Genomic DNA, 26,195 nt, shown 5'->3' with positions numbered 1-26,195 from the left:
GTAAAAACATCATTCAACTATTTTACTAACTGTTATATAACACTTGTTGGGACCACTTTGAAAGATTTTGGTAAAGAGTTAGCTTGTCTTAAAATATGTTTATTCTCTTCTTGTGACCAAACTTGATTCCTTGTAATGCAAAGTTATAGTTGGGCCAGCTACAAGTGGTCCTAAATTTTATTCAGGTTAAAAAAATTTCACTTGCTAAGCCCCAGCAACACTAGGCTGCTTATACATTCCCAATTTACACCATGTAAATTCTTCAGTCGCTCAGTCATGTCCAATTCTTTGTGACTCCATGGACTGCAGCACGCCAGGCTTCCCTGTCCTTCACCATCTCCCTGAGTTTGCTCAAACTTATGTCCATCGAGTTGGTGATGCCATCCAACCATTTCATCCTCTGTCATCTCTTCTCCTCCTGCTTTCAATCATTCTCAGCAACAGGGTTTTTTCCAATGAGTCAGTTATTCACATCAGGTGGCCAAAATATAGGAGTTTCAACTTTAGCATCAGTCCTTCCAATGAATATTCAGTACCGATTTCCTTTAGGATTGACTGGTTTGATCTCCTTGCAGTCCAAGGGACTCTCAAGAGTCTTCTCCAACACCACAGCTCAAAAGCATCAATTCTTCTGCACTCAGCTTTCTTTATAGTCCAACTCTCACATCCATACATGACCACTGGAAAAACCATAGCTTTGTCTAGATGGACCTTGGTCAGCAAAGTAATGTCTCTGTTTTTTAATATGCTGTCTAGGTTGGTCATGTAAGTTCTTATTTCTACATTTTTTTTTATTTTGCTGTCTTTCACCACCTGGGATATTCTTCCCCTCCACCTCACTCATACTGTTCCCTTTCCTTTGACTAAACTCTGACCGATTTTTGAGTCACCTCTTCAGGAGGCCATCCCTGATTCTCCCATATTTCCCAGTTGGATGAAATGATCCTGTTCTGTGAACACACATGTACCCTATTGTGCTGTAACTATATATTACTATGCCTGCGTCTTTTACTAAATGGAGCTCCTTGAGGAAAAGTATCATGTTATTTATCTTTCTAACCCCATCATCACAGAGAGTACCTGACACATAAGATCCACTCACTAATTCTTTCTTAAGTAACTGAACAAGTGCATGAATAAATAAATAATTGAAAGAATGTTGTTTCCAGTGGCCATCTGTTTAACCAGTCCAGGTTCCCTCTATAAAATGCATAGGTTACTCCCTGTCTTAATTTATTTTTCTGTCCACATTTAGACAGAAAATCTTTGTGAACACCATATGAGATTAAATCAACGTGGCAAGTCACTACATTTAAGGGATGATTCTGGTGATGACAGGGGTGACAATGATGGCGATGTCATGGCAGGATTTTACAGGATCAAATGTGCAGTCAAATCATGGAAACAATGAGAAGTCAAGAGGGTCCTGAACAAAGACTCGGCAGGTACCAAGGAACAGCAGTAGTCACGCAGGATGTCCAGAGACACAAAGCTGGAAGGATCCAAACGGAAAAGGTGTGGGGGAGGGGTTAAATTAGGAGTTTGGGATTAACACAGACATGCTACCTACATATAAAAAGCCTACATATAAAATGGGTTTCCCAGGTGGCGCAAGTGGTAAAGAACAGGCCTGCCAATGCAGGAGAACTAAAGGATGCAGGTTTGATCCCTGGGTTGGGAATATCCCCTGGAGGAGGGTATAACAACCTCCTCCAGTATTCTTGCCTGGAGAATCACATAGAGGAGCCTGGTGGGCTACAGTCCATAGGGTTGCAAAGACATGACTGAAGCTCTAGCATGTACATATATATAAAATAGACAGCCAACAGGGATCTACTATACAGCACAGGGAACTCAACTCTATACTCTGTAATTATCTATATGGGAAAATAATCTGAAAAATAATGATATATGTATATATATGCCCTGTTAATGGAGAAGGCAATGGCACCCTACTCCAGTACTCTTGCCTGGAAAATCCCATGGATGGGGGAGCCTGGTGGGCTGCAGTCCATGGGGTCTCGAAGAGTCGGACACGAATGAGCTACTTCACTTTTACTTTTCACTTTCATGCATTGGAGAAGGAAATGGCAACCCACTCCGGTGTTCTTGTCTGGAGAATCCCAGGGATGGGAAGCCTGGTGGGCTGCCGTCTCTGGGGTCACACAGAGTCGGACACGACTGAAGCAACTTAGCAGCAGTAGCAGCAGCATGCCCTGTTAAAATGCTCCAGTTGTGTCCAACTCTTTGCAACCTCATGGACTGTAGCCCACCAGGCTCCTCTGTCCATGGGATTCCCCAGGCAAGAATACTGGAGTGGGTTGCCAAGCCCTCCTCCAGGGGATCTTCTGTATCCAGGGATCAAACCTAGGTCTCCTGCAGCTCCTGCATTGTAGGCAGATTCTTTACCGCAAAGCCACCAAGAAAACCTGTGTGTGTGTATGTATGTGTGTTTGTATTCAGTTTTCTGAATATCTGAAACTTTAAGGGAAAAAAAGGAAGCATAAATAGATCTTAAGAGTGAAGGCAGGTGAGATGTGATTGCACAGGTAAGGCAAGCTACTGCAGCAATACCATGAGATATGGACATGCAGGCGGGCCAGTCAGATGCCACAGCACAGCGGTGTCTCCTGGTCCCTTTTGGAATCCTGCTGGGAACCAAACCACCTGGGCTCCCAGGAGTACAGCTCCAGCTGGAGGTGGCTCCTGAAGCTCCAGTTACATTTCACCTTAGCTTCCGTCAGACATGCTGGAAACATTGGGAGATTCTTAAACTACAGCTTGAAGTGTATGGCCCTGCCTTTGCTCCAGCCCCCTTCTGGCCCCTGGGGACAGGAAGTGCTGAGGGAAAGATACTCGGAGGGTTGCTGGCAGCCTGGAGCAGAGGCTGGAGTAAAAAGACTGGGAGGGGTGCTGGGAGGGGGAAAAGGAATGGCAAGGTGTGCAGCCTGGCCCCAGAGGAGGAACCTCCAGATATCCTGTGGACTGATATCCGGGGGCCCCCTGCAGCCAGTGATGCTCTGAAAATAAGGCTCCTTCCTTGATTAGCAGTGCTGGGAGCATCCTTGCTGCCCACAAGGGAGACAAAGTCTTTCACTGCAGATGTAATTACTGCATCCTGTTCCAAGCGTGCAGGGACACATAAGCAGGGGCTCAGTGGAGCAAGAGGAGGCCCGAGGGAGTTCTGAGCAGAAAGCATTTCTGGCCAGCAGTGGTGTGGAGAGGGGAGGTAAGCTGAGCAGAAGGAGAGTGGGAAGGAAGAGAATTCTGGAAGCAGAGGACAGGCAGTTCTGATTACATCAGTTACTTCACTAAACGTTGCTCTTAGGAAGCAAAATCATCCAGAGAATCATTAAAAGAAACCATTTGTAGCACCCCCGAGTGAGTGAGTCACCAGTAAGTGATTCTGGAATGGGGAAACTGTTGATAAAATAAGAAAAGGGAAAAACAAAATGAAAAGACAGGAAGGGCTTCAGTGCCCGCCTCTTCTCACTAATGAGGCTTTGCAGGCTTCCAGGAGTGGGGTGAGGCCCTTGGGCTTTGCTTCAGGTGGTCCAGGGGAGATCAGATTCCCGCATCTCCTCACAGCTCTAGTTCCTGAGTGCCAGAGTCATTCACAGCCTCCAGCGGGGAAACCCAGATTCAAAGTGGCAACCCTTTTTGCTTCAAGATTTCACTTCCCCTTGATCCCTCTCACGTCCAGTGGGGGTTCCCTCTCAGAGGCTGGGCCATTCGACAACTGGAGGGCCCCATTCCAGTTAAATCCTCCACTTTATACCACAATGTGACTTCCTGTCTCCTCCATCCCTCCCTCCTCTGCCTCTCATAGGAACAGAAGCCCTAATTAAACACAGTCACTATCTTGAAGGGCTTCCCTCATAGCTCAGTTGGTAAAGAATCTGCCTGCAGTGCAGGAGACCCTGGTTCGATTCCTGGATGGGGAAGATCCCCTGGAGAAGGGATAGGCTACCCACTCTAGTATTCTTGGGCTTCCCTGTGGCTCAGCTGGTAAAGAATCCACTTGTAATGTGGAAGACCTGGGTTCGATCCCTGGGTTGAGAAGATCCCCTGGAGAAGGGAAAGGCTACCCACCCCAGTATTCTGGCCTGGAGAATTCCATGGACTGTATAGTCCATGGGGTCGCAAAGAGTCAGCAGGACTGAGGGACTTTCACTTTCACTCACTTTCACTATCTTGAAGAAGGAAAGAATGTCCCCGACCTCTGCCATCTTTTCTAGAGTCACGCCTTGACCTCTTCCCTGAGGAGGTAAGACTTGGCACTGGGGAAGCCTACGAAGGCCAGTGCTCTGAGGAAGAAGACCGGATGGAGACGCTGGCAGGGGTGGGAGCCCAAACTTTCTGAATGTCACAGATTCATGAGCATAAGATGCTAAAGTCACTCGTACAATATGTCCAAATTGAACAGTATGTGCCCAAGTGAGTCATCCCCACTCTTCGAGTGCACCCCGTTTATAAAGCTACCAAGCTTTCCAGCAAAAGTCAGAGGTTCTCCACAAGGACAGGATGGGTCAGGAGATGAGGACCACCTTCCACATCATGAGTCACCACCCTCTGGAGACCCAGTCTGGCGGGAGCCTCACTCTTGGGTAAAAATATGGCATAAAGAAACCTCAGCAGTAAGACTACCTGGTCTCTGGCATGGCGGGCAGTTTTAGAGAAGGATGGGCTAGGAGGGATGGTGGGGAAAAGAGAGAAAAGCACTTTGGGATAAGACTGGAAGTGCCCCCAACCTTCTAATGCAGATCTGACTTGAGTGTCTGTGAAACCAAGCAGGACCCGTGGGGCTCCAGGCCATAAAAGCCTTTCTATGTCCCCTATTTCTTGATTATAGAAAATAGGCTTCATTCAGCCTCTGTGACTTTCCCGAGTTCCAATAGGCAGATTCAAACAGTGGCTAATAGAGAAGGGCAGTGAGGCGGGGCGGGCGGGAGCGGGGGGGGGGGGGGGGGTTGTGGGGGTGGGTGGGAATGTGCAGAGATAAGGAAGGAGCAGTCAAGGAATAATAGCGAGCCTTGGGGGGCAGGGTCCTGCTTCCCTCTCAAGGGATACACAGAAAAATTATTTTTGAGCTGTTTTGCAGATACTGAAAGCCCCTCCAGGTGGGAGCAGTTAACTGTGTGCTACCCGCAAGCACTAGACCTCAAATGCATTGGGACAAGAAGGTTGATGATGCTGACTCTGAGTTTTCTCCCCACCAATCAATCAGAAGAATGTCCATGAGCTGATCACACCCTCCTCTTTGCACCATTACTATAAAACTCCTCACTACCGCCTCCAGGTTGAGACAGTTTTGAGGGCATCAGCCCACTGTAGTCCCTTTTGCTTAACAAAGCAATGAAGCTATCCTTTTCCAATGAACCTGAAACTCTGTCTCTGAGATTTAATTTGGTGTCGAGGTTCAGAGGCTGCATTCAGCTTCACCTTCCCTACCCAGCCTTCACTCCTTGCACCAAACTCCCCCTTTACCACCCAGACATTGCTTCCTAACATCTGGAGGCTAGTCTTGGAGCCTACCTGTCCCCTCATTTCCTCTGGCTTCTATAAGACAGGTACAAGATTGGTGGGTAAGCATTCAGTCATTCATAGGAGGCCTCTAATCACAGGCACTGCGCCAGGTGCTGGGAACATCACCAATGTTTAAATCCCTTACCTGTTCTCTTCTGTGTGGGGAGGGGAGAGCTATCTTCTCTGAGTGGGATGGAGCTCACCTTCTCAAGGAAAAGTCAGTGAACCAGTGAGTCAGCTAATAAAGATAAACCACGCTTTTGATCCCAGAGCAGCCAGAGAGCTGAGCAAGTACGGAGGCTGGTGGATGCCACTCTTTCATCCTCAGTGGCAAGCCTGCTCCACCGCCCATGGGATCACCTGGATGGATGCTGTGTACATGATGTACTGAGGTGGTCATCACTGATTGCTGCAAGACTCAGAGCCAGAGTCCATGTGTCTATCTCGGCCTGAGTCTAACTGATTTAAGCGTGGAATCCCCTTAGCAACCCAGTGCTCCTTAGTCAACTCCCAGGGCCTCCCAACACCCTTGGGTCCCTAACTCATGATGGAGACAGTGGTCCTGAAATTAACCGGGAACCCTGGCAGCTCCCTAACTGTCTGGTTTCTATAAAGAAGAGCCTTTCCCTGGTGATGAGACCCTCACCACACCACATGGCAACATCATGTTACGAGTCCCTCCCCACTCCCCTCTGAGCTCAGAGCAGGGACCGTACTAGGCTCAGCTGGCTCACACACTGCCTGTCCAGCACACAGTGAATTTAACCGGAACGACTTTGGCTTTAAACAATAGAGACCCAATTTAAAACAGTTGGAGCAAGAACAGAGCAAGTTGGAGCAAGAATAGAGAGGAACTTTGGTCCTGGAGATATAGAGGCTTTTAGGAAGAGACATAAACTGCTGTGCAGAAGGAATACTAAAAGTTACAAGAGCTCGTGGCTGGCCCGGAGGTGCTTCTGTCCACCATCAAGGGTGCCCATCCAGGAAGTAGGGAGGAAGCTCACTTCTCTGGTGTTCCTTCAACAGCTGTCCAGATGTAGGAGCTCTGTGCCTAAATTAAAGTCCATTATCTCCAGAGGTGTGTGAGTGTGAAGCCAGGCTGGTTATTTTCTATTGAAGCCTACAATTTTTGTTCAGCAGCAAAAGTCACTGTGGACCCACCGCTGAGGCCAATTAGATCTACAGCACTTGTAAAGCCAGTCTCAATTTTATCAGTGTCCAACTGATTTCAATGGCATAATTTGATATCACAACAGCATAGAGGATGCTTTACAACAGACGGCAGGCAGCCCTGGATGCCTTTCCAATTCTAATTTTACTTTTGAGTTAGTTGGGATTTTCACTTGCTAGATACATGTTAATATCCCTTCTTACATTATCATCTAAAAAGTATTTGGAATAGATACTTCCAAATTCCCTTTACCCTTCCTCTGTAAAGAAGCCTATTCCTACTGACTCCTTCCTGGTTGATAGTGGGGGAATGGAGACAAAGGTTTAGTGATCCAGCAGATTTACATAGATAATGAGTAGATCAGACATGCCATGTTCCTGGTTAAATCCTGATGCCAGAACATCTCATTTTTGCACATTCTAGTGACTTTAGAATAAAGACCAAATTCTATAAAGGACTCTGTATGATCCAGCCCCTGACTCCCCTACCCCAGCCCATGGTCTCTCCTGCTATCTACCTGTTAAGGTGTACAGCAAAGTGATTCAGTTTCACATACAAGTATTCCGTTTTTGTTTTTCAGATTCTTTTCCTTTATAGGGCACTACAAAATATTGAGTACTATACAGCAGGTTGGTTATCTATTTTATATATAATAGTGTATATCTGAGGGTTTCCCTGGTGGCTCAGACAATAAAGAATCTGCTTGCAATGCAAGAGACCCAGGTTTGATTACTGGGTGGGGAAGATCCCCTGGAGTAGAAAATAGCAACCCACTCCATGATTTTTGCCTGGAGAATCCCACGGACGGAGAGCCTGCTTGGCTACTGTCCATGGGCTCACAGAGAATCGGACGTGACTGAGCAGGCATGCACACACAGATAGTGTGTTATCTGTTAATCCCAAACTCCTAATTTATATATTGTAAATCAATTATACTTCAATTAAAAGGAAAACTGAAAAAATAATTTACTTTGTCATAGGGGAAAAATGCATGTTCTCTGCATTAGCAATTAACTCAGGTAAAATGCAACTGAAACATTTCTGATCTTTCCCAGCCATATGAAAAATAAACTTAGGATGAGTTTTCTTCTAATAAAAAAAAATGACTTAGAAATAAAAAGACAAGGTTCTTTCGTTTCTTGAAAAGCCACACCCTGTCACCTCAGAGCATTCACATGTGCTATTCCCCTCACCTGGAAGGTTTCCAGTTGGCCCGGCTGTATCACAGAACTGTATCCCCATCCTTAACTGCTATTCATCTTCCTTTTCTTGGCCATGAGGCGTGGCTTGTGGGATCTTAGTTCATTGACCAGGGATTGAACCCCTGTCCCCAGCAGTGGAAGCATGGAGTCCTAACCACTGAACCACCAGAGAAGTGTCTCCTCTTCATCTCCTCTGTCTGTTTCAAGCATCACTACCTCAGGAAAGACTTACCTAGTCTAGCTCACACCACTCTGTCACCCATCCTTAGAGCAATTGCTACACTCAGAAATGACCTATTCTTGATGATCCAGCTAATGACTATCTCTCTGTCTAGACTATAAGCACCACAAGGGCAAGAATTATACCTGCTTTACACATCATTGTTGCTGTAGAGGGAAACAAATATTCTTAATGCACCGAACAAAGGAATGAGTTAATGCAAAAGAAAGAACACCATCTTACAACAGATATCTGGCAGCATTCCCAATTCCAATTTTGCATTTGAGTTACTGGGGCTTTTCACCTGGTACTTCTGTCATTCAGTCACTAAGTCATGTCTGACTCTGCGACCCCACAGACTGCAGCACACCAAGCTTCCCGTCCTTCACTTTCCTGGAGCTTGCTCAAACTCATGTTCATTGAGTCAGTGATGCCACCCAACTATCTCATCCTCTGTCGCCTGCCTCCTGCCTCAGTCTTTTCCAGCATCAGGGTCTTTTCCAATGAATCAGCTCTTTGTATCTGGTGGCCAAAGTACTGGAGCTTCAGCTTCAGTAGCAATCCTTCCAATGAATATTCAGGACTGATTTCCTTTAGGATTGACTGGTTTGATCTTGCTGTCCAAGGGACTCTTAAGAGTCTTCTCCAGCACCACACTTTGAAAGCATCAGTTCTTCAGTGCTCAGCCTTCTTTATGAGCCAACTCTCACATTTGTACCTGACTTCTGGAAAAACCACAGCTTTGACCATCCAGATCTTTGTTGGCAAAGTGATATCTATGCTTTTTTTATTCCCACTCAGTATAATACATGTTAATATCCATTCTTATTTTTATAATCTAAAAAGTCCGAGGAATAAGGTAAGGTTACTCCAGGGCAGCCTTATTTCTGATCTATATTGTTGATCAACTTGGTGTAGAGGGTGAGAAGCATTAAGTATAGTCACACATGAAGAATCACAGCTCAAGATCTCATGATGGCTTCTGCTAAGGTAAGTTATTTCACCTGGGTCCTTAGAAAGAAAACTCTGAGGATTGTTTTCTATTTCCTAATGAGGGCTTCTCCTCAGGGAGGAAGAGACAAGGATACTCCCAAGGCATTGAGCCCACATTCCTAGTTCCCCAGGCTTCAACTCATCACTTTGGAGCCAGGGTCAGGGCCATCAGCTACATCAGCTCCATGCTGATGCTGGTTGCCCGCATCCCTCCGACAGGATGCTCTGCCCTCCCCTGCTCACACAAAAGAACTTTAGTCTCCCAAAGAAGAAATTCACAAGGATTTATGACTCAATCAACTCACCCAAAAGGAGCATAAATGGGATTAGTTTTAATATTGTTAAGTTGCAAAAAAACAGGCATATGTGCGTGCCAAAGCGAAAATGTACGCAAGCAAAGGAGGAAAACATATGGGAGCCCATATGGCGAAAAGCACATGGCTAGACCTTCACACACTTCTCATTTACAACAAGAACCAAAGTTAGTGAACATGAATTTGCTTTGCAAAAATATGAGAGGAACAGCTTGTTTGCCCATAACTGTTCCACTGAGCAAGATAGGGGTAACCTTGATTTCTCAACTCAGACACCTCTTTCTCACACTCCGGGGATTAATTAGGCTCTTCACACAACTTCAGATTAGAAACAAGAATCCTGGCTGCCTCGCAGAGAGACAGAGAAGTGGGCGCAGGACTGGGTGAGGCAGTGGGTCAGCTGATGGCAATCCCATCTGTGGCTGGCACTGGTACCTGGGGTGACTCAGAAGAGAAATGAGGTTGGTGGGTCTCTGCAGGTTTTTCTTAATTGAAGCAGAGAAGCGATGGAGACCTACTGCAGACAGTGGCAGGGAAGTGGTTTCCACTTGGAGGCTGTGTTTTTCTCAGCACAACATTGAGTGGTGGCTAGAAACTGTCCAGATGCAAGAAGGTAGGTGTGGAATTAGAGAGGAGAATGTAAGAGCAGGGGTGCCCCAGATAACAAGCGGAATTTGATAAAATACATCACTTTATATCGTACCCGTTCAATCTTTGTACAGCAGACAAAGATGAACTTGGAAAACAAGGACAATGTTCTTTTCACAGATCTCCCACTGTAGTCACCTGTGAGTCATTTGCCATTAACTTTTTCAAGCCTGTTTCTTTGCCTGGGAAATATTTCTTCTCTGACCTATTTTAGAGGCTTGCTATAAACCCTCTTGAAATGATGCCTATGGAAATATTTTATAAACAGTACTTTCTTACGTAAGCATGTTGTTAGTGGAAACCTAGAGGTTCATCTTACTTATGATTCCTAGTTTGCATTTTTTAATTTGAAGTAATTATTGATTTAATGGCAACCCACTCCAGCATTCTTGTCTGAAAAATTGCAAGGGTCGAGCAGCCTGGCGGGCTATAGTCCGTGGGTTCTCAAAGAGTCGGACATGACTGAGCTACTAAGCACACACACATACAAAAGGTTGAAAAGATAGTAGAGAGAGGTCTGTGTACTCATCGCCAGCTCCCCCAGTGGTGGTATCTTTTCTAACTAAAGCATGTCATTAAGGCAGGTGATTGATTGGGCACGGTACAGTTAACCACGTGATGGGGCTGAGATATTTGTGTTTTTTTTGGTTGTACCTATATTTTATACCTTTGTGTCTAATTCTAACATTTCATCATGCATATCGATTCATCTAACTACCCCAATAATCGAAGCACGGAGCTGTCTCTTGACGGCAAAGCAAGTGCTTTGAACTACTTCCTTCCCTCCCCTGCACCAGCCGCTGGCCACCACTGACAGGTTATGCATCTTGACACTTTTTCCATTTAGGGAATGTTTTAAAAGTGGAATCATACAGCATCCTACCCTTTGACAATGACTCTGTGCATTCCTATAATGCCCTCAGGTCCACCTATGATGTCAACTGACATAATAGTTCATTTACTTTTTATTGCTGAAATACATTTTAAGGTGTGGGTGTAGCCAGACACCCCTTGAAGGACAAGTGAAGTGAAGTCGATCAGTCATGTCCGACTCTTTGCTACCCCATGGACTGTAGCCTACCATGCTCCTCTGTCCATGGGATTTTCCCGGCAAGAAACTGGAGTGGGTTGCCATGTCCTTCTCCAGAGGATCTTCCTGACCCAGGAATCGAACCTGGATCTCCCACATTGTAGGCAGACACTTTACTGTCTGAGCCACCAGGAAGTCCTTGAAGGACATTTGGACTATTTCCCAGTTTGCCTATTACAAATAAAACTGCTGTGTCATTCTGAATTTTCAGGTGGATCAGAGAGGCACTGAATGACTAATGAATGACTCATGATGTTAAAGAGTAAGAGACAAAGACAGAGGTAGGCATAATAATGCATAATAAGAAAGGCACAATTATAAATATTAGCACTTTCCTTTCAGGGCTACTGGGGCAGTAAATTAGCTAAAACATGTAAAGTGTATAACAGGGCTTGACATACAGTAAGCATGATGTTAACATAACCAGCTCTCAGGATGGCTGTAAGCTACAAGGATTCTAAGAAGAAATTTAAATTAAAACATGGCACAAAGGCAATTTAGAACACTGTTGGCAACTCATGTATGTGTGCCCAGTGCAATTATAAGCCTTCCATTCATTCTGTCTTTTGGTCCTGGTAATCATCTGAGGAAGTTGGCATAAATAGCCCCATTCTGCAGTCTAGGAGACTGGGAATCCTGGAGATGATGTGGTTTTTCTAAAGTCACTCAGGCAGTTAACTGCTTGGGCCAGATTTCAATCCCAAGTTACAAGAATCTGAAGCCTAGGTCTACCTAGAAGCTTAAGCTCCAATACTTTGGCCACCTGATGCCAAGAGCTGACTCACTGGAAAAGACCCCGATGTTGGGAAAGATTGAGGGCAGGATGAGAAGGGGGCAACAGAGGACAAGATGGTTGGATGGCATCATCAACTCAATGGACAGGAGTTTGAGCAAACTCCGGGAGGTAGGGAAGGACAGGAAAGCCTGGCATGTTGCAGTCCATGGAGTCGCAAAGAGTCAGACATGACTGACTGAATAACTACAATCCAGAAGCTAACCCTGCCAGCCATGAGGAGCTGACACCTATACATGAGTATGAGTTGGAACTTCCTTTATTTGGAATGTGAGGGACTTGGTAATTTCTTTTAAGATGTCCTTCTCAAGGACATCCAGGATGAAAAATAAGAGTTGGAGTGGAAACATTCTGGGACGAGTATATCTGCTAACCTCAACACCTGGCAGAGAGAACAGGAGGGAGACTGACCTGCTCAGCCAGGTCAGGACCAAGGATGAGGATTTTGCTGGAATTATCCCTCTTAGATGGAATTCACTTATCTAGCACTGTCATATCCAGAACAAAGCTGCACCCCGCCCCCCTCAGGATATGTGCGTGCTTGCTAAGTCGCTTCAGTCATGTCTGACTCTGCGACCCCATGGACTGTAGCCCTCCACGGTCCTCTGTCCATGGGATTTTCCAGGCAAGAATACTGGAGTAGGTTGCCATGTCCTCCTCCAGGGGATCTTCTAGACCCAGAAGTCTAACCCGAATCTCTTCTGCATTGGCAGGCATGTTCTTTACCACTAGTGCCACCTGGAAAGCCCCAGGATATGTGTACTTAACACTTATTCCTTATCTTGTTTTACTTGCTTTCATTTTAGATTAAATGGTCTTTATTCTTTATTATTTATCCCTTTTACAATAAATTTGATTTTTTTTTTACTTTTAACGTTTTTAGCTTTTATGTTTTCGCTTGATTTTTAAAATCTTTTGTTCTTGGTTCAATATAAAATGTAGTTGTCTAACAACATTGTAAAGCCACTATACCTCCAATAAAATTTAAAAAAATAAAAAATAAAGATTATGTTATGTTGCAGAGACAAAGCTATTACTTATTCTTGAAAGCTCAAAGTCTTTCCTCAGAGAATGCCGTCCCCCACCACGTCCTTCTTAGTCAGGACTCATCAACTTGGTTATGTGGACTTCTTTTTTTCAAGGAGGAATTAAAAATACTTTATCTGTGAATTCAGAATCACACACAAGTTATCTTTACAGTTCAATTTATTATATAGAAATCACTTGAGTTTTATATCTTCAGTTAAATTCTTAACTGAGATTACAATACTTTGTAAAAAAAGATTGCTACATTAATTCAGTACTTTTTCTAGCACACCAAATTGAAAGGAAAGTGAAAGTGTTAGTCGCTAAGTCATGTCAGACTCTTTGCAACCCCATGGTCTATAGGCTGTCAGGCTCCTCTGTCCATGGGATTCTCCAGGCAAGAATACTGGAGTGGGTTGCATCCCCTTCTCCAGGGGATCTTCCTGACCCATGGATCGGACCTGAGTCTCCTGTATTGCAGGTGGATTCTTTACCATTGAGCCACCAGGAATACATACAGAAGTTCAAACTTCAGATTTATGGCACACAGTCTTCAAATCAACACAGACATTCCTTAAAGTTACCAAATCATTCACATGTCATATTTGCAATTCTGAGCTGTTATATACAGAATAGCTCTCCTTTAAATACAGCAAAATTGACATGCCATGAAGCTTCAAGTTGTATAATCAAGCCAAGGACTCAAAGTTGTGCCATCTCTTAAAAGATTTGGCATTTCTGGACCAAAACGCTCAACATGTAAAGAAGGTTAAGAACAATTCCTCCTCCTTATTACAGTTTATGAAAAAGAGAGAGAAAGAGAAGTAGATAGAAAAAAATGCAGATGCTAAAAGGCACACATGGCTTTAGGAAGCATTGACAATTCTGATACGAGAGAAGGAAGGAGAGATAGAAGAACTACCAAAAACTGAAACAGCAATTTAAATAGTATTTTAGGGTTATGTTAGTCGTTATCCAGACCTCAAACACTGAGGCACAAACAATTGATATGTATGATGTTATTACAGTTTTTAAAAGGAGGCCAAACGACACCCATTCTACTCAAGAAAACAGAAAAGCCCGTAATACATTTTTAAACTGCTTCCATCAACGACCACTCACGTTAAGGCATAAAGGAGTCAGTTTCAGTTACCTGGAAAACTCACTTCTGTGGAATTGCTCATTCTCTTGCTCCCTGAGGTATTACTGAATATGAGTCGACTGTAGCAGCAGCTCACTCACAGGTGAATAGCTGTCATCTTAAAACCTCCATGGAGAGGACACAGAAAAGAAGACTTTATCCCTCCCAAACATCTGGCCTTTCCAAGCATGCACTGGAAATGCACCAGGTATGGAGGCCCTGCAGGGGGTTACATGGCACCCTGAGAGAAGACGCTCCTTCCAGCCCCACAGCCTGTCCCGCCATGTATCCCAAACACACTGGCCCCTTGCCTGTCCACCTTGGGGGCCTGTTCTGGGACCTGCCCATTTTTCCCTGGTCTGGGATTGCAGCATGATCCTAGTTCCTAAGCTGCAGGTCACTCAGAACATATTTCTGTGTGTGTGAAGTCTATTAAACAAGTGTCACATTTTCTAGTAAATCCAATAAATGCCTAAAATAAATCCAATAAGTACCCAAAGTAAAAATCTAAACTATGAAAACCTGAAATTAGGGAATAAACACCTAAAAAATACCTAACAATCAAGTTAGTTTAAAGGGGCTCCAAGGAAAGTGGCAATGATGGGAACATTGACACCATGGAAACTGGCAAATGCCACCAGGCCTCCCTTTCCTGCCCGCCCTCAGCCCTAGTCAATTTTTAACATTTACCAGCAGTATGACCTAAAACTCTGCCTTTTTCAGCTATCATTTCAGGCATACATCATATTCCTGTGTTTTGAGCTGAAATTTTCGTGCATTGTGTCTACGTAATTTTTTTTTTAAGATTTTTTTTTTGATGTGGAACATTTTTTAAAGTCATTATTGGATTTTTACAATATTGCTTCTGTTTTACGTTTTGGTTTTTTGGCCATGAGGTATGTGGGATCTTAGCTCTCTGACCAGGGATGGAACCCATGCCCTCTGCAGTGGAAGCAAAGTCTTAACCACTGGACTTCCAGGAAGTCTCTACACACTTTTTATATTTCAGAGATTCCTCATAGTTTCATATCCACAAATGCTTCCTATTTTCTAGTGTGATCATGAATTTGTTCACCTTTACCTTTTCTTCTATAGTTTCTTGAGATTGGCATGTGCTTAGTCTGTCATCTTAAACCATAACCACAATTCTTAATCTTTAATAATCTGGTCATTAAAATATTCTTTTTCTAAATGGAACTTGGTTATTCATTCTTGTATATGGTACCCAAATTTAAACAATCGTATTCAAACATTGCATTAACATTTCGGAACATAGCTGTCCAGTAATCTATGTTCTCTGGTGCAATTTTGTTGGAATTTCAAAGGAAACGCCATTACAACTTCTATTTCTTACTCTTGCTGGATGGACTAAACAATCAGTTGTTCTAAAAATGCTATTTGATGTTCAAGTTGTATTGGCTGATCTTCTAAACTTTTACAAACAACTTCCCAAAGTTGCCTTAACTCCAAGTGAGAAGGAGCGTCCTTCTAAAAGTAAATATTGGTGGTCACCTGCAGGTACAAATTTGAAATGTGCAAATCTCCCAGGTTCTAGTGCTTTTCAAACTCAGGAAACAAGGCTTTGAGTTTATATGTTGAAGTGTCATTGGGAGGGGGGAGAGAATAGAAGAAAAAAGAGACAGCAAAGTGAAGGCCAGAGCAAGGGAAAGACAAAAGGGAATTTGAAAGTTGAACATGGGCTGGGAGACTTAAAGGCGAGAGAGAAAATGTAAATTTAATATTCTTTTGTTTTTGAGGCTGAATTCCAAATACTGTGTTATATAAAAGATTAAGAATGTGGATGAATCTTCCATATTTTAAGCGGGAAACAAACTTTACCGCACAGCCATTATGAAGAATTGCTTTAAAACATTTCCATAAAATCAAAGTGCCTTTCAAGAGATTCCTAGGCTGAGAGAACTGTGTGTTTAGAACCAAATAAATGCATTCTTGGATTTCAAGCATTTATAAAGACATGTGATTTTACCAAAAACGTAGAAGCCGGTCTGATGGTTAGACATATTTTTTTATATAACATAAATCAAAATTCTCCCTGACTTACAGCAAAATTTCCACAGGGCTTGTATCTTTGGGAACACAAGCTACCGCTGTATTTATATTAAAGTTGAGCTTCCTGATACCCCTTATGATTCTTTTAATATTCTTGTTAATATTACTTTACAATATTGACATTTTGGATTTCAATATCTGAGGTCTTTACCCAAAAGGTGTCTGGGGATTTATTATCATTATCTTTCTCTATAACAAGGCAGGTGCTGAAATATGTGTTCTCAATGCATATGGAGAACATTAGATGGTGAAATTTTGAACAATGATCCTGGTAAAAAATCCAGTGTCCATTTGTAAGTGCTTCTCACATAGTTAATGTTCCAAACTAGGAGGGCACTTTCGGGTCATTTCCTATATCTTTATGTGTTTAGTTTTTAAGTTTTATTGGGATTTAATTCACATACAATGAAATGCACTTATTTTTAGCATAGCATTGATTAGTTTTTGCTAATTTAAGCAGCAACATAATAACCACCCTGCTCAAGATTTTCATCACCCCCAAAAATGCCCCTTGTACCCCTTTGTAGATAATTATTAAAAATCCCTACCCTACATCATAATTGACTTGATTTCAGTCACTCTAGATTAATTTTTGCCTGTTGTAGAATTTCATATGAATGACATCAGTGTCTAATTTTTTGCTTTTTTTCTTTAGCATAATGCTTTTGAGACTCATCCATTTTCTTACAAGTATCAATGATTTGTTCCTTTTAATTGCTGAGAAGCCATCTGCTGCTTAAATTTACTATGATTTAGCTATTTTACCTGTTGAGGGTTCTGGCTTACTTCTAGTTTGAGGCTATTACAAATAAAGCTGCTATGAACATTTATGTACAGTGCATATCTGTGGACATAGGTTTTCATTTATCTCTGGTGAATTCCTAGAAGTGGAATTGCTGGGTCATATGCTAAGTGTATGTTTAACTTTATAGCAAGGTGCAAACAGTTTTCCATAGCGTTGATACTATGGAGAATGCAGCTCTTTAGTCTCTTTCCTGTTTGGCCATTTCTGTTTCCTGTGACCTTAAAAGAACCTAATTATATTAGTGAGATCATCAGGCAGTTTAACCTAACTCGGGACCTGTGCTCTCCTGAATGTAAACCATGCCTCCTCTAACCTGCTGACTCTTTTCTTAGATAAAAAGAAGACCAACTCTCTGCCTCTAAGATCCCTCCCTTCCGCCATCAAGCAATCCTGCAAGCAGATCACGCAGGGGCAAGACAACTAAAGAGAGCAGTCCATACGCGATGGAGATGTAGAACCCAGACTCCCACCTTGAAGACTCATTGATTCTTCCCCCTTCCTCCCTTAAAAACTCTCCTAGCCCACAGAACCCTCAGAGTTGGTCTCTGGACACGAGCCCACCATTTCCCCAGATGGCTGGCTTTTCTGATTAAAGCATCTTTCCTTTCTACTGATGCTTGCCTCTCAAATTACTGGCTTTTGGAGGTGAGCAGCCAAACCTGAGTTAGGTAGCAATGCCATTTCACAGTCCCAGAGTCAATGTATGAGAGTTCAGTTGCTCCACAACCCCACCAACACTTGATACGGTCTGTCTTTTCAATTTCTCTCATTCTAGTATTTGTGTAGTGGAGTTCTATTACAGCTTAATTTTCATTTCTAAGACAGATACGTTTAGCATGTTGCTTATTCCATTCATGTATCTTCTTTTGTGAATTGTCTGTTTTAATGTTTTGTTCACTTCAAGGTAGGCTGTTAGCGTTATAAGAATTCTTCACATAGTGTAGATGTAAAATCTTTGTCAGGTGTATGTATGGCAAAGGTTTTCACCTAGTCTTTGACTTGTCATTTTGTTTACTCAATGGTGTTTTTAATTTTGATGAACCCAGTTATGAGCTGAATTTCATCCCCACCCCCACCAAAAAATAAATAAATAATACCTAGTCCCAATGCTTCAGAAAGTGACCTTATTTGGAAATAGGGAATTTACAGAGGTAATTAAGATAATTTATTTTTCAGTAAAGAGTCGGACACAACTGAGCGACTGAACTGAACTGATTGTTCAGTCACTCAATCATGCCCAACTCTTTGCAACTCCACAGACTTTTCCTTCTGTGGGATTCTCCAGGCAAGAATCCTGGAGTGGGTTGTCATTCCCTCCTCCAGGGGATCTTCCCAACTCAAGGATCAAACCCACGTCTTGTGCATTGCAGGTGGATTATTTACTTCTGATCCATCAGGAAAGCCCAATTAAGATTACATGAGGTCATAAAAGAACATCCCCAATCCAGTATGTTTGATGTTCCTATAGCAAGGGAAAATCTGACACGGGAAGGTGCACACGGGAAGATGTGACAATGACAGCAGGGAGGGGGTGATGCACCTACAAGCCGGAAACACCAAAGATGCTGGAAAAGGACGAGAAGCTTGAGGAGAGGCACAGACAGACGTCCCCTCCCAGGTCTCAAAAGGGACAACCCTGCCTACACCCTGATCACAGGCATCCCGCCTCCAGAACTACAAGGAAATACATTTCTGTTGTTTAAGCCACGAGCACCGCAGTACTTCGTTATGGGAACCACAGAAAAATAATACAAAACACATTTATCATTCTTCTCTTACGCTTAGAGCTTTTAGTGACCTAGCAAGTCCTTGTCTAGTTCAACATTCCTAAGATTTATTCTTAGGTTTTCCTCTAGATTTATATTATTTTTATATCACACACAGGCACACTCCACACATTTTCCTTTTCACTGGGTTTCACTTTTAGATTTTCTAATGCCTGAGAGAGCACTTGTTTCTTATATAATTTATAGAATTTATCATAGTTTCCGTTAACAGGGTAAATACACCAAGTGGCTCTTTGCCCATCTCTTCAAGTTCAACTCGGAGTAAGTTTTATTTCCAAAAGGATAAGATCTGCTGTTCTTCGGGGTCCCTCCCTATTAAGTTGGAGATGACCACGGCTAAAGTCTTAATACCAATCACCGAGTTCCCAGCACAGCAGGCGCGAGAGTACTTAACCCTCTCTATCACTTTTTACCACTCTGGATAAATGTTCTGAAAACACTGAGAAGGAGATCCTTTCTCTCCTAGATGTACAAAAACACCAATATTTTCAGTGCACTTTCTAGCACTCTACTTCAAGAAAGGACAGAGCACCCTTTGACGAGTGCATCTCCACCTTGAGATATTAGTGTCTTTGTTGTAAGTTACTCTTATGGTACCTCTGCCCTTCATAGTTGGGAAAACAAAAAGCTTCTAAGGAAGGTCATGAAAGGGCCTGGGGAAATGATTCAGTAAATGTTCTCTGTAAATCCTTCAGAATTCCAGTGACAGAGGCATGTGCTCTCTTTGCTAGTCCATCACTGAGCTACAAATACAGCATTGTTTTCTGACTCCTCAAGTTCTGTTGTGCATTAGAAGCGAGACTTCACTATACCAACTCTGAAAACTTCCTCCAGGGAAATGCCTTACCCTTGACTGACAGGTGTCTCCACGTCACCGTTGGCTCTGGTCTGCCGATAGCAAGACACAGCAGGGTCACGCTGCTCCCCTCATTCACGGTGACATCTGAGGAGATGTTCATGATCTGGGGAGGGACTGGAAAGAGACAGAGGAGAAAAGACATGTATGAGAAGGATTCTTTGCAGAAAAGGAGGCATCAGCCTCACATGCATTCAAATAGCATGGATATTATTCTCAATCACAATTTCAGTTTATTATGCTTGATTCAGCAAGGAATGTGACCATTAACACAACATGTACAGGGCATTCCTGGAAGCAGTTCTATGTAAGGTCTGGCCATAGCAGGAGGCAGGTGTGTGTGTGTGAGGGTGGCGTTCTGAGCAAGCAGTAACTGAAGAGACAGGCATTACTGACGGTGGATGGAAAAGTAGAACCAAAGGGAAAATACAAAGTGCTTTTAAGAGTTCCTGTCTACCTGCGTGCAGCAATCTCATCACACTTCCCTCTCTGATCGCCCCTTCGCTTTTCCTCTTCTCTTCCTATCTGAAAACACACAGCTCATCTTTCAAGGGACATCAAAGGTCACTTTCCCTTTGCAGTTTTCCCTCACCTCTTCCCAAATCCTGAAAAGAGAACCCCCCACCTCCCCTAGCAAAGGAACTGGATGTGTTGTCCTTACAGTTGATTATTTTATACCTGCTTCACTCTCTTTTATTCTCACTTTATTTTTTTAAATATATGTAAACACATTTTTAATGGGAGTGCGATTGCTTTATAATGTCGTGTTAGTTTCTGCTCTACAACAATGTGAATCGGCTCTGTGTATATTTCCCCTCCCTCTTGAGTCTCCCTTCCACCCCTCCCCCATCCCACCCCTCTAGGTCATCACAGAGCGATGAGCTGAACTCCCTGTGCTGTACAGCAGCTCCCCACTAGCACTCTGTTTTACACATGGTAGTATATTTATGTCAATCTTCATCTTCCAGTTCATCCAGCTCCTTCCTTTTTCACCCCCACCCTACCCATGTCTATGCCTGTCTCTTTACCTAGAGAGTGAGGTGCTGAAAGATAAGGATGGAATGACATCCACCTCTATTCCACAGTGTCTGGCACAAGGCTGATGTGGGTACCTGCTTAACTCCTCTTTGAAAGAAAGATCCAAAAACCTATTGAACAAATCTGAAAACTAAGAGGGGTGGGGCAAAGCTTCTAATGGAGGATTTCTGATACTGAAAGCTTTCTTCTCAATGGAGTATTACTCAGCCATTAAAAAGAATACATTTGAATTAGTTCTAATGAGGTGGATGAAACTGGAGCCTATTATACAGAGTGAAGTAAGCCAGAAAGAAAAACACCAATACAGTATACTAATGCATATATATGGAATTTAGAAAGACGGTAACAATAACCCTGTATACGAGACAGCAAAAGAGACGCTTTGTATAGAACAGTGTTTTGGACTCTGTGGGAGAGGGAGAGGGTGGGATGATTTGGGAGAATGGCATTGAAATATGTATAATATCATATATGAAACGAGTCGCCAGTCCAGGTTCGATGCACGATACTGGATGCTTGGGGCTGGTGCACTGGGACGACCCAGAGGGATGGTATGGGGAGGGAGGAGGGAGGAGGGTTCAGGATGGGGAACACATGTATACCTGTGGCAGATTCATTTTGATATATGGATTTTAAATTGTTCTTAATAAAAAGATAAAAAAAATAAAAATAAAAACAGAGAACAACAACAACAAAAAAGAACGGTCAGCAGAGAGAGGAGCTCCAAGCTTATATCTATGCTGATTTATTCCAACTGCCAGTTTAATTATGAATTAGCAAACAGGTAGAGTCCTAGGAGATTCCGAACCACCTGGGTCAGTGGTGGAAGAGAGTTATAGCCGATGCTTGATCCAGAAAACCCTGCAGCCTGGAGTTTTATGCTGCTGAGACCATAGAGGTAAGTCTTTTTCAAGGAGAAGCCATAAGTAACATGGAGAACATTTGCCATCATAAGGGAATCCACGTTAGCAAATAAATAAAATGTCCCTGGCTTATAAATCTGCCACGTTTTGGATTATTTCTGCATTAGGAATTGGTCTGAAACTTCATTGCACATATTTTACCAAAACACACAGTGGGAAAGAATAGTGTGCTTTCTAACTACATTGCACTCTCTTGAGAAAACCCTACTCCTTGTTTTTTCAGTATTTTCCAGCTTGTTAAAAAATCATTCCTGGCTTAGAAATGTCAATACTTTTTTCTCATTTTTATAAAGCAACAACTTCAGTGCGCCTTCCAAAATATTCTCAGAATAACATCCGCTTATTTGGACGGGTTAGGCTGTCTGAAGCGCTCTTTCTCGAGACCCAAGCATCTCACTTACTGTAAGGTGGACACAGCTGAGGCGGGAGGGTGGGGGGCATAGCTGATCAATGGAGGATGATTTAGGACATTGGATCTGTGATGTCCAAGGATGGTTCACTTAGTACAGCCCCCAATTTAGAGCTACAATTTCCAGATGTGTTTGTCTGATAATTTAAAAGGTGCTGGGTTAGGAGATATTGGCAAAATTCTACAGATATTTGGGGGACATCCCCTTTTCCCACAGTGTGTGGACAGTGCCCCCCACTAGGAGGGAGCCTCCTGGAGTGGGATCCTGGAAGTTGACCCCAATGTTTCACCAAGCCCCAGGCACTGCCCCCTATACCCTCTGCAGGCCCACACTGTCCTCTGTCACTTCCCACAAAGGAGGAAATATAAGGACAGCATGAAGGGTGAGGGTTGCCAGCAAGACAGGAAACATAGACAGTAAAGTGGGAGAAAGGAAAAGTTTTTCTGTTTTCAATCATGCATCATTATTAATACATAATATGTAATAATAGGTATTAGGGCTTCTCAGGTGGCTCACCGGTAAAGAATCCACCTGTACTGCAGGAGATGTGGGTTTGATCCCTGGGTTGGGAAGATCCCCTAGAGAAGGAAACGGCAACCCACTCCAGTATTCTTGCCTTGGAAATCCAGTGGACAGAGGAGACTGTTGGACTGCAGTCTATGAGGTTGCAAAGAGTCAGACACAACTGAGCAACCAAACCACTACAATATTAGGTATTGCTTATTAACATATGATTTGTTTGCAAATAGCTTACATGTGCATTATCTCATGACTTTTTCACAAATTATGAGATAAATAGAACAAATATTCTCACTATTAAAAATGAAGAAATTGAGGCATGGGGAGGGGTAAGAAAATTGCCAAAAATTATGTGGTCAATAAATGACAGAATCCCTTCCATTATATTGTGTCGCCTCTTTGTTTAACCTCCTATCAGTGCCCCAAACACAATATTTACATTTGCATTCTCTGCTTCAAAGGTCCTCCCACCACCTCTTCCTTCATGGCGATGCCCACCGTGAATGAAACCACCTCCTGGTCAGTCAGTTTCTCCAGTGAAGCCCCTGCTAGGAGTGCGGGGCCGCTCAGTCATCCTGGTCTTACCAGCACCAAGCTAGCAAAGGGAGGCGCTCAACACTTCTCATTTTATTTTCCATCTGAATTGAATTTGGCAACACTATTATGGCCCCTTTCTGTTTACATCATAACTTTTATATATATATATATATATATATATATATATATGAACATTTGGAAATGACTTTAAGTGCTTCTACCTATATTGACAAGAGAGCTTTGTTCAATTTTCAAACAAGTATCTGTGGCATATGAATCTGTCTCTCTATCATCTATCTATCTATTGTTAGAGATTATGAATATACAGATAAACACAAAAATGTATAACAATCTCACTAGAAATGCTGAAATGACCCAAAGAAAATGGCAGGACTCACATGAGTCTAATTAAAGGATGACAAATAGCTCAGTGTGTTTCCAGTCACATCTGCAGACACTGGGGACCCTCCCTGCAGGTCTTGTGTGCACCTGGTTATCTTCTCATTGGCGGTGGTGGATCACAATGTGTTCTCACATGACTGGGCAGATGCCTCACTGCACAATGACAAGGACTTCAGATTGTGGTCATTTTAGATGGATGGATGGGTGGGTGGGTTGATAGTAGACAGATAGATACAGACATATAGATACCTATACAGATACAGATGTAGATATAGACATAGATAAAATATTATCCCTCTCTCTTATATGCATACACACACACACACACACACACACACACCTACAGAGAAACAGACAAACACAGTAGTGTCAGACTGCAATTAGTATCTTGAGGAAGGAAGGTATCTTGGGCTCTGGGTTACCAAGTGGTATTTGTATGTTCTCTCTGTACTGTCAGCATGGCTGACCGCTCTTAAAGATACCCGTGTGTCTTACCCACAGCCCTTCCTCTCCAGTCTTGCTGCCACTGGCTGAGTTGAGAAGCTCATCACCTCTTCCTCAGAATATTACAATTTCCTCACTTCTCTACCCACCTTCATAGCTCAGACCGCATACAGCCACCACCATTTCCTCTTAAATATTGCTTTTGCCTAACCCCCAACCTTTGTCCCCAGCTGAGACTATGGAGTCCAAACTTTTGCACAGGATCTAGCAAATCATTCCCAGCCTGACCATAGCCTCGGCGCCAGCCCCCTCCTTCCCTGACAAGGAACCCCATGTCCTCTCTGGGGCTACACCTTTCTCTCCTCCTGGTGCTTTTACATACCATGCTCCTTCTGCAGGTAGACACCCCCACTTCTATGCCCTAGGGGCTGCTCACCTTCTACACTCAACTTGAATATGAGCTCCTTTATGATGCTTTCACTGCTTCTTCTGCCCTCAAGGCATTCCTGTTTATGTCTTTATCATATCATTTATCTTTACCACTAAGCTCCATCCATGGACAGAATCTGCAATATTCATCCTTGTGTTCCTATAGTATAACAACAAGCCTGACATGAAGTAGCATCTTTCCCCCAAATGTAGCGCATAACTGTGTAGTTTTTTAAAGTGTGTATCTTGAATCTGCCAAGTATTCTCCACCCTAGACACTTGACATCTGCCCTTTCTCCTCCCTGAAATACTCTCTACTTTATTCTTTTTTTTCAGTTATAATGTGTTTTATTAACATAGATCACAGTCTCCTTTGTGAATCATTACATATGCCTCCATGGCATTATTTTCAAAAGCTGTCCAGTCCAAACTCAAAATATTTATGCGCCCTCTATTGCTGCCTTTGGTTTATTTTCAACCCAATCTGTGATGCAAACAATTTCACGCTCTGAGATAAAAAAGTATTTCTAAAGCAGAACTGTTTCTCTGTGCAAAGGTAACTGGGGACAGAACTCTGGATATACTGGCCCCACCCTACACAAAGGTGATCTGACAAGACTGAAACAGTGTGTGAGAGGCTGTGCTCCACAGCTTAGGTTCTGCAGTTGGTAAACTTGTGTAGCCTTGGGCTTAACCCCTCTGAGCCCTGGTTCTCCATCTGTAGAATGACGAAGATAGAATTGGTCTTAGTTGCTATAAGAACTGCGTGTAAATGTGTATAGCATGCTAGTACAGTGCCTGGAAATAAATAAGTGCTTAATAAATGTTAGCTGCTTTTGTTCATATTTATATATGTTGTTAATATTATATATGGCATTGAGAATCTCATAAATAGCTTGGTGGTGGTGGTGGTTTAGTCACTAAGTCATATCTGATTCTTTGCATCTCCATGGACTGTAGCCTGTCAGGCTCCTCTGTCCATGGGATTTCCCAGGCAAGAATACTGGAGAGGGTTGCTATTCTCTTCTCCAGATAAATGACTTAATCTGTGCCTAACTGCTCATTCTCTCAATCTCGATTCCTTCCATTTTAAGTCAAGACATATAAATGAAGTTTGCCTTGGATAGCAGGGACAATTTCATGATATATGCTTGCAGAATAAAAAGGAAATACTTGATAAATAGTTATTCATCTCTGCCTCTTCATCTGAGCTGCTGAACCTAAGTGAATGTGTAGGGAAAATTGCACGTTTCTATAAAGAAATGGTCTGGCTCTTCCATATCTATTTTCTTTCAGGGGGGGTGCTGCTTCTATTTCCAGAAGGAGCTTCAGGACTGCGCCTCCCTGTTTCCAGGGCAGTAATTCCACCTGTTAAAACTCTTCCCTGTTTTAAGTGTTTTAAGACTGAATGGCACAGTCAAAACAAATGAAAAAAGAGAATCTTATAATTTGGAGTCAAAGAGGCTAAAGTCGGAATACCACTTTTTTATTGGCTACACAGGGTCTTAGTTGCAGTTTGTGGGATCTAATTCTCTGACCAGGGTTCGAACCCAAGCTCCCAGCATTGGGAGGACGGACTCTTACCCACTGGACTACCAGGGAAGTCCCTGCATACCACTTCTTTCCAACTTGTTTTTGTGTGATTAAGCCCTTGAAGTATAAGCTTCCTCAACCATAAAATGGGTAAAACCAAAAATATTTGCCACACAGGAATGTGGAGAAAAAATTAGAGATAATGATTGCAAAGAGACTTAAATACTTATTATTTTTGTTTTTACATTATTATTATATTGTCATCACCCCCAGGGAATAACAAAATATTAAGAGACAAGGGAAAATGAATATAAATAT

General features: G+C 42.9%; 1 protein-coding gene across 8 annotated transcripts in view; it reads right to left on the bottom strand.

The window, feature by feature from the left end:
• The window catches only part of OPCML (opioid binding protein/cell adhesion molecule like), a 1,072,821-nt gene that overhangs the window by 100,816 nt on the left and 945,810 nt on the right, over nt 1-26,195 (bottom strand). For all 8 annotated transcript variants that reach the window (XM_024986976.2, XM_024986978.2, XM_024986975.2 and 5 more), the window contains 1 exon segment: nt 19,634-19,759. In XM_024986976.2, the coding sequence (XP_024842744.1) occupies nt 19,634-19,759 (126 nt within the window).

The sequence above is a fragment of the Bos taurus genome, chromosome 29, assembly GCF_002263795.3.
Source record: "Bos taurus isolate L1 Dominette 01449 registration number 42190680 breed Hereford chromosome 29, ARS-UCD2.0, whole genome shotgun sequence".
In the NCBI taxonomy this organism is placed as follows: Eukaryota; Metazoa; Chordata; class Mammalia; order Artiodactyla; family Bovidae; genus Bos; species Bos taurus.
The sequence above is the reverse complement of the archived record's forward strand: the minus strand, read 5'-3'. Positions and strand labels throughout refer to the sequence as shown.